We start from the raw sequence: 9249 nt of genomic DNA, 5'->3' as shown, positions 1-9249 counted from the left end.
TGTGAACATTGACATAAACCCTCCACATACTTGAGTTTCTCCAGTCTGCAGTGTGGATCCTCCAGTCCAGCAGAGAGCAGTCTGACTCCTGAGTCTCCTGGGTGATTGTAGCTCAGGTCCAGCTCTCTCAGGTGTGAGGGGTTTGACCTCAGAGCTGAGACCAGAGAAGCACAGCCTTCCTCTGTGACTAGACAGCCTGACAGCCTGCAAAGAGTCAAATCATATTAAAATCACACTGATATTCTTTGGTGGTGAAAATAGTGGCAGTATATTTCTTCAACATATTCAGATATATCAGTGTCCTGAAACCTTCCATATCTATTCATAAATTAATGTATCATAATATAAATTACAAATGATCAAAGTTTTGCATGCAGATAGAAACATGTATTTTTATTTGAGGATATTTTCATACATATCTGTTTCACCATTTAGAATAATAAAAGCACTTTATCTATCTAGTCCCCCTATTTAACCTGTTAGGGCTCGGGGGCAGTATTGACACGGCCGGATAAAAAACATACCCGATTTAATCTGGTTACTACTCTTACCCAGTAACTAGAATATGCATATCATTATTGGCTTTGGATAGAAAACACCCTAAAGTTTCTAAAACTGTTTGAATGGTGTCTGTGAGTATAACAGAACTCCTATGGCAGGCAAAAACCTGAGAAGATTTCATGCAGGAAGTGGCCTGTCTGAGAAGTAGTGTTTCATCTTGGCTCTTTTTATTGAAGACTCAGGATCTGTGCAATAACGTGACACTTCCTACGGCTCCCATAGGCTCTCACAGCCCGGGAAAAAGCTGAACGATATCGAGGCAGCCTCTGGCTGAAACACATTATCGCTTTTGGCAATTGGCCGATCAGAGTACTATGGGCTTAGGCGCGTGCCCGAGTCGACCCCATGCTTTAATTTCTTTCGTCTGTTTACCTAAACGCAGATTACCGGTCGGAATATTATCGCTTTTTTATGAGAAAAATGGCATAAAAATGGATTTTAAACAGCGGTTGACATGCTTCGAAGTACGGTAATGGAATATTTAGAATTTTTTTGTCACGAATTGCGCCATGCTCGTAACCCTTCTTTACCCTTTCGGATAGTGTCTTGAACGCACGAACAAAACGCCGCTGTTTGGATATAACGATGGATTATTTTGAACCAAACCAACATTTGTTATTGAAGTAGAAGTCCTGGGAGTGCATTCTGACGAAGACAGCAAAGGTAATAACATTTTTCTTATAGTAAATCTGACTTTGGTGAGTGCTAAACTTGCTGGGTGTCTAAATAGCTAGCCCTGTGATGCTGGGCTATCTACTCAGAATATTGCAAAATGTGCTTTCACCTAAAAAGCTATTTTATAATCTGACATATCGAGTGCATAGAGGAGTTCTGTATCTATAATTCTTAAAAGAATTGTTATGCTTTTTGTGAATGTTTATCGTGAGTAATTTAGTAAATTCACCGGCAGTGTTCGGTGGGAATGCTAGTCACATGCTAGTCACATGCTAATGTAAAAAGCTGGTTTTTGATATAAATATGAACTTGATTGAACAAAACATGCATGCATTGTATAACATAATGTCCTAGGTTTGTCATCTGATGAAGATCATCAAAGGTTAGTGCTGCATTTAGCTGTGGTTTGGGTTTATGTGACATTATATGCTAGCTTGAAAAATGGGTGTCTGATTATTTCTGGCTGGGTACTCTGCTGACATAATCTAATGTTTTGCTTTCGTTGTAAAGCCTTTTTGAAATCGGACAGTGTGGTTAGATTAACGAGAGTCTTGTCTTTAAAATGGTGTAAAATAGTCATATGTTTGAGAAATTGAAGTTTTTGCATTTTTGAGGTTTTTGAATAACGCGCCACAGGATTACACTGGCTGTTACGTAGGTGGGACGATTTGGTGCCACCTGCCCTAGAGAGGTTAAAGAAGTCATATGTTTCCTGACCAATTCACTCATAGTGTATTAAATTAGTCAAAAGTTTACTATTTGGTTCCATATTCTTTGACTGCATCAAGCTTGTGACTGCCATGATTGAGAAAGATCATGAACAATAATTAGTGAGAAAGTTACAGAGGCTTCAACAAAACCTGCTAACCTCTCACCATTACCAATAACAGAGGATACAACAAAACATGCTAACCTCTCACCATTACCAATAACAGAGGCTACAACAAAACATGCTAACCTCTCACCCTTACCAATAACAGAGGCTACAACAAAACATGCTAACCTCTCACCATTACCAATAACAGAGGCTACAACAAAACATGCTAACCTCTCACCATTACCAATAACAGAGGCTACAACAAAACAAGCTAACCTCTCACCATTACCAATAACAGAGGCTACAACAAAACAAGCTAACCTCTCACCATTACCAATAACAGAGGCTACAACAAAACATGCTAACCTCTCACCATTACCAATAACAGAGGCTACAACAAAACAAGCTAACCTCTCACCATTACCAATAACAGAGGCTACAACAAAACAAGCTAACCTCTCACCATTACCAATAACAGAGGCTACAGCAAAACATGCTAACCTCTCACCATTACCAATAACAGAGGCTACAACAAAACATGCTAACCTCTCACCATTACCAATAACAGAGGCTACAACAAAACATGCTAACCTCTCACCATTACCAATAACAGATGCTACAACAAAACATGCTAACCTCTCACCATTACCAATAACATAGGCTACAACAAAACATGCTAACCTCTCACCATTACCAATAACAGAGACTACAACAAAACATGCTAACCTCTCACCATTACCATTAACAGAGGCTACAACAAAACATGCTAACCTCTCACCATTACCAATAACAGAGGCTACAACAAAACATGCTAACCTCTCACCATTACCAATAACAGAGGCTACAACAAAACATGCTAACCTCTCACCATTACCAATAACAGAGGCTACAACAAAACATGCTAACCACTCACCATTACCAATAACATAGACTACAACAAAACATGCTAACCTCTCACCATTACCAATAACAGAGGCTACAGCAAAACATGCTAACCTCTCACCATTACCAATAACAGAGGCTACAACAAAACATGCTAACCTCTCTCCATTACCAATAACAGAGGCTACAACAAAACATGCTAACTTCTCACCATTACCAATAACAGAGGCTACAACAAAACATGCTAACCTCTCACCATTACCAATAACAGAGACTACAACAAAACATGCTAACCTCTCACCATTACCAATAACAGAGGATACAACAAAACATGCTAACCTCTCACCATTACCAATAACAGAGGCTACAACAAAACATGCTAACCTCTCACCATTACCAATAACAGAGGGGGTTTGATCTTTGTGCCTCCGTTTCTCATTTATCATCATTCACGATTCATTCATGGTTATTCATAATCATGGTAGCATCCACATGAATGTAGAAATCACTGACAATAGAAGTGAAGTGACTCCAAAATGACAGGACATTATTTACTATTCAGTATCCATTAGGAAAAACATCATCCAAAACACAACCAAGACCAACTGCAAATGAATTCAACAAGTTAGTAGAATCACAAGCCTCACTGCAGGTGTCAGGAATCCCGCTTCCTGAGTCTGTTTCTGCCTGAGCTGACTGTTTTCTGTTTGGAGTCTAAGGGTGCGTTCAGAAACCTATCTGGTTGCTAGGCAATGAAGTTAGGTGGGAGATCTAGTGATTACCCTACACCTGCATCTCATCAACCTTCTGCACACCTGGTCCTGATCATCACCTCTTCATAAGCCCTGAGCTGACATCCATTCCCTGCTGGATCGTTAGCAACGAACAGCCTCATGTTTCCTGAGCTAGTCTTGTTGTTTTGTTCTTGTTACTGGTTACTCACCCCCCGTTTACTCTGTCTACAGTCATCCTCCCGGAACATTCAACTCCCTTGCCTGGCCGTCGGTGGATACAGTGACGTCATTGAATCCACCCATCTACTCTCATCAACTCACCTCCGCTGCCGCTCCGTCTCCTGGATCACTCAAATTACACATCAAGACTACCAATAAATACTCACCTTCATTTTACTCACCTGGTCTGCTTCTGGGTTCTGTCTTAGAGAAACGTGACAGCAGGCATGGAATATGGGACAACATGCTAAACTTATGACTACTTTAATACACTATAAGTAATATGTCCGAATAATTACGACTTTTTCAAATGGGAGAACTACATGCATAAAGTACTTTCATATCTGATAATACTGACCTCAGAGTCTCCAGTTTACTGTGGGGATTCCCCAGTCCAGCAGAGAGCAGCTTCACGCCTGAATCCTTCAGGTCATTGTTACTCAGGTCCAGCTCTCTCAGGTGTGAGGAGTTTAACCTCAGAGCTGAGACCAGAGAATCACAGCCTTCCTCTGTGACTCCACAGCCTGACAAAGAGATCATGACTTCAAACACATTGTTAATTTAGTGTAGAAGGACAATGGCAGATGCATTTGGTTAATTCTCCCAAACAACATATATATTCTTCTTCTGTGTCCTAGAATTGTATGGTCATATTGTTATACTAATGTGAAAATCAATGCATTTATTCACACACACACACACACACACACACACACACACACATACACACACACACACACACACACACACACACACACACACACACACACACACACACACACACACACACACACACACACACACACACACACACACACACACACACACACACACACACTGGACACACAGTCAGCATATAACTTTGTCCAAGTGGTGGTCAGAATGTTTGTATTACCTAGCCTGAAAAGTCAAACATGTCTGATATGAACATTGACATAAACCCTCTACATACTTGAGTTTCTCCAGTCTGCAGTGTGGATCCTCCAGTCCAGCAGAGAGCAGTCTGACTCCTGAGTCTCCTGGGTGATTGTAGCTCAGGTCCAGCTCTCTCAGGTGTGAGGGGTTTGACCTCAGAGCTGAGACCAGAGAAGCACAGCCTTCCTCTGTGACTCCACAGCCTGACAGCCTGCAACGAGATCATCATGACTTCACAAACACACTGTTTAGTTAACACCAGTAGTGTAGAAGGACAATGGAAGATGCATTTGGTTTATTCTCTCAAACAACATATAGATTCATCTTCCGTCAGCTACAATTGTATGGTCATATTGTTATACTAATGTGAAAATCAATGCATTTATTCAATGTTTTCAATGTAATATTATACACATATTATAATGCATATTTTTCTTTAACCTGAATATTTCTTCCTGATGATTAGATTTTATATGTCATTTTATGTACTCACAGAAATGCACTGGAGGCTTTGACCACTGGCAGCAGCCTCAGAAGACCTTCCTCTGATCTGGAGTATTTCTTCAGGTCAAACACATCCAGCTCCTTTTCTGAAGTCAGCAACACAAAGACCAGAGCTGACCACTGTGCAGGTGACAGGTTGGGTTTTGAGACACTTCCTGAGCTCAGGTAGCTTTGGATCTCCTCCACTAGAGAATGGTCATTCAGTTCATTCAGACAGTGGAACAGATTGATGCACCTCTCTGGAGAGGGATTCTCCCTGATCTTCTCCTTGATGTACTTGACTGTTTTTTCATGGGTCTTTGAGCTGCTTCTTGTCTTTGTCAGTAGACCTCGTAAGTGCTTCTGATTGGACTCCAGTGAGAGTCCCAGAAGGAAGCGGAGGAAAAGGTCCAGGTTTCCCATCTCACTGTGTAAGGCTTTATCCACAGCACTCTTGTAGAAAGAAACTTTAGGCTTGTCTCTGAACATCACAGAAAAGATCATGGCCTTTGTTTGCTGTTTGTCCATGAGATACAGAGAGAACAGCGCAGAAAGGTTCCTGGACGTTGATTGCGGTTCGGCCATTAGATTCTCATTGTTGTTGATGAATGAGAGGAACACATATACAGCAGCCAGAAACTCCTGAATGCTCAGATGAACAAAGCAGTACACCTTGTCTTGGTACAGAACACATTCCTCTTTAAAGAGCTGTGTGCACAATCCTGAGTACACCGAGGCTTCATTGACATCAATGCCAGCCTCTTTCAGGTCTTTTTCATAGAAAATCAGATTGCCCTTCACTAGCTGTTGAAAAGCCAGTTTTCCCAGTGACAGAATGCTCTCGTTATTCAAGTGTGGATCTGTCTCTTCTTTCCCAAGATACTTTTCATCCTTCTGTTTGGTATAAAACTCCACAAGGTGTGTGTACATCTCAGTCAGAGTCTTGGGCATCTCTTCTCTCTTATGTTTCAGCATGTGTTCGAGGACTGTTGCAGAAATCCAACAGAAGACTGGAATGTGGCACATGATGTGGAGGCTCCTTGATGTCTTTATGTGTGAGATGATTCTGCTGGCCAGGTCCTCATCACTGAATCTCTTTCTGAAGTACTCCTCCTTCTGTGGGTCGTTGAACCCTCGTACCTCTGTCACCTGGTCAACACACTCTGAAGGGATCTTATTGGCTGCTGCAGGTCGGGTAGTTATCCAGAGGAGAGCAGAGGGAAGCAGATTTCCCTTGATGAGATTTGTCAGCAGAACATCCACTGAGGTTGACTCTGTGACGTCCCAACAGATCTTGTTCTTCTGGAAGTCTAGGGGCAGTCGGCACTCATCCAGACCATCAAATATGAACAGAACTTTGTACTTGTCGTAGTTGGAGATTCTTGATTGTTTGGTTTCCATTGAGAAGTGATTAAGAAGTTCAATCAAAGTGTGTTTTTCCCCTTTCATCAAATTCAGCTCCCGAAAAGGGAATGAAAACACAAATTGAACATCCTGATTTGCTTTTCCTTCAGCCCAGTCCAGAATGAACTTCTGCACAGAGACTGTTTTTCCAATGCCAGCGACTCCCTTTGTCAGCACAGTTCTGATGAGTTTGTCTTGTCCAGTTAAGGGTTTGAAGATGTCGTTACATTTGATTGCAGTCTCTGGTCTTGCATGTTTCCTGGTTGTTGTCTCAATCTGTCTCAGCTCATGTTCATTATTGACCTCTCCTGTTCCACCCTCTGTGATGTAGAGCTCTGTGTAGATCTTATTGAGAAGTGTTGGGTTTCCTTGTTTAGCGATCCCCTCAAATACACATTGAAACTTCTTCTTTAGATTAGATTTGAGTTCACGTTGGCAAATCACAGCAAGCTCATCTGAATGAAGAAATAACACAGAGGATATTAATATTACGTCTGTTTTAATGTCTACAGTATTGAAGGACTGTTAAAGTTTTAAAATAATAATTTATTCTCTTAAGTGACTGTATAAATGTATCAATGTTTTCTTAATGCATTACAGACTGGTGTGACTGATTATATTATTATTGGTATTATTGATGGTATTATTAATGTTGTCTCTCTCTGTCTCTCTCTCTAAATTAATCACCACATCACATCCCTTCTGCTACTTGATGAGGTCACAAGGTGTTGTGTTAAGGTTGCTACAATATCATTGAGTTACACAGCTACTTTAGCTGTACTTTAGCTACAGCTTTTAAATGTTATAAAACAGCATTCAACATGTGGCAGACAGATCTTACATTTCTCCAGTGTCTCAGCAAGCTCCTTCTGGTTCATTTTCCTCAGGACGTGCAGTGTGATCTTCAGAGCCCCCTCTCTGGCACTGCTCTCCTGCTTCTCATCTTCAGCATCCACCACTTCCTCATCCTGCTTCTGACTCTCAAAGCCTTCTGGGAGTTCTGGACTAAGAATCCTCTTGAACATCTTCAGCTCGTTCTTCACAAATGTCATAATTTTCTCTTCAAGCATCTGAAATAAATCATGTAAATAAGTTAAGCAAGAGAAGACATGCTTTCTCATTAACACATTAATGAATGATTGACAGATCAACTTTACTTGAGGTAAACAAAAACAAATGTACATAACAGGACCACATACACTGAATATGGAGTCCATGTCTGTTTGATGACTCTGGGAAGACTGACCACTGAGAATCTCTGACTCTGATCTCTCCTGTTGGTTTCTGTGGACGAAACATGAGATTACAGTACACACACACACACACACACACACACACACACACACACACACACACACACACACTGTTTTAGGACTATGAAAATGGACTAAAGGATTAGCCTATGGATTATGAAAACAACCAAAAGAAATGTGAAAATGGGAGAGGAGAAATGACTAGAGACAGTGTTGTTTAACTCACTGACCATGACCCATGAGTTCTTCTTACCTTTGTTCAGTAGACAAGTCTCCCTCTCTAAACTTTATAGGACGATCCATAGACTGGTCACTCTTCATGGACACACAGCTGGGTACAGGGGAGGCTGGTCTCTCCTGCTTGATTGGTCTTCAACACAACAGAGACAAACATTACATCTCTCATCTACTCTGATCTCAGATGGGAAACATAAGAAGAGTTCCAAAACGCAACATATCACTTTACAGAAATGAGCTTTTATTGTTTAAAGAAATTATGTATTAATTATTACATCTCTCACAGACAAGGATTTGTTTCAAATCTATCACTTGATGGTTTCATTTCAGAGAGACAAAAATCATGTTTTTTTATGCAAAATGCTATATATCTCCCTCACTCTCAAATGTGACCGACCGGCTCAATTTGGTAATTAACTAAATAACTACATATATAGTGATTTTGGTTTATGTCAGTTTAATTGTTTGTTATGGTATAAGTTGTTATTTTATGATTGTAAGTGATAAAATTAACTAGTAATTCTCAGTAATTACTACTTTAGTAAGGAATAACACATTTTTTCAGCACTACTGCAGTTGCTAAATAATTCCAATAGATGGGAACATAAGACCACAATGACATTTCAGAATATTAGTTTAGTTTTCTCCCTGGATACACCACCACTCCCCGCGCTTCCTGCAGAACCCCTGCAGTACCTCCGCAGACCCCGGATTGAGAACCCCTGATTTAGCAGATGCTCTTATCCAGAGAGATTTACAGTAACTGCATTCACCTTAAGATAGCTATTTATTTAGGAAATAAACTTAGTTAATTATTCATAAAATTGTCATCTTACCTCTTAGCTTTGGTGTTATGTCCGCCAGAGAGATGCATTTTGGAGGCAGGGCCCCCCTTCTCTCTCTCGCCAGAGAGACTCATTTTAGAGGCAGGGCCCCCCTCCTCTCTCTCCCCAGAGAGACTCATTTTAGAGGCAGGACCCCCCTCCTCTCTCTCCCCAGGGAGACTCATTTTAGAGAACTGACCCCTAAACAGAGATCCAGCATGTTGGTTGTGGTTAACACAGTAACA

The 9249-nt window shown here is 40.8% G+C and overlaps 1 protein-coding gene across 1 annotated transcript; it reads right to left on the bottom strand.

Moving 5' to 3' along the window:
• Positions 1-4699: 4699 nt before the first annotated feature.
• On the bottom strand, positions 4700-9200 carry LOC123741818 (NLR family CARD domain-containing protein 3-like). Its single transcript, XM_082972481.1, has 6 exons — positions 9017-9200; positions 8197-8313; positions 7890-7974; positions 7532-7760; positions 5297-7145; positions 4700-5014 (listed from the first exon to the last, which is right to left on the bottom strand). Exons 1-6 carry the CDS (start codon positions 9187-9189, stop codon positions 4780-4782), a joined length of 2688 nt encoding a protein of 895 aa, XP_082828607.1. The 5' UTR covers positions 9190-9200; the 3' UTR covers positions 4700-4779.
• Between the last annotated feature and the right edge of the window lie 49 nt (positions 9201-9249).

The sequence above is a fragment of the Salmo salar genome, unplaced genomic scaffold (genome assembly GCF_965601325.2).
Source record: "Salmo salar unplaced genomic scaffold, fSalSal1 ptg000691l, whole genome shotgun sequence".
In the NCBI taxonomy this organism is placed as follows: Eukaryota; Metazoa; Chordata; class Actinopteri; order Salmoniformes; family Salmonidae; genus Salmo; species Salmo salar.
The sequence above is the reverse complement of the archived record's forward strand: the minus strand, read 5'-3'. Positions and strand labels throughout refer to the sequence as shown.

What these genes read in the sequence shown, in the direction of transcription:
- LOC123741818 (XM_082972481.1), bottom strand. Translation starts at nt 9,189, where the DNA reads ATGAGTCTCCCTGGGGAGAGAGAGGAGGGGGGTCCTGCCTCTAAAATG. An exon ending in GACTTGTCTACTGAACAAAG is followed by an intron (nt 7,975 to 8,196) that starts GTAAGAAGAACT and finishes TTTCGTCCACAG; the next exon opens with AAACCAACAGGAGAGATCAG. An exon ending in ACATGGACTCCATATTCAGT is followed by an intron (nt 7,761 to 7,889) that starts GTATGTGGTCCT and finishes GATTTATTTCAG; the next exon opens with ATGCTTGAAGAGAAAATTAT.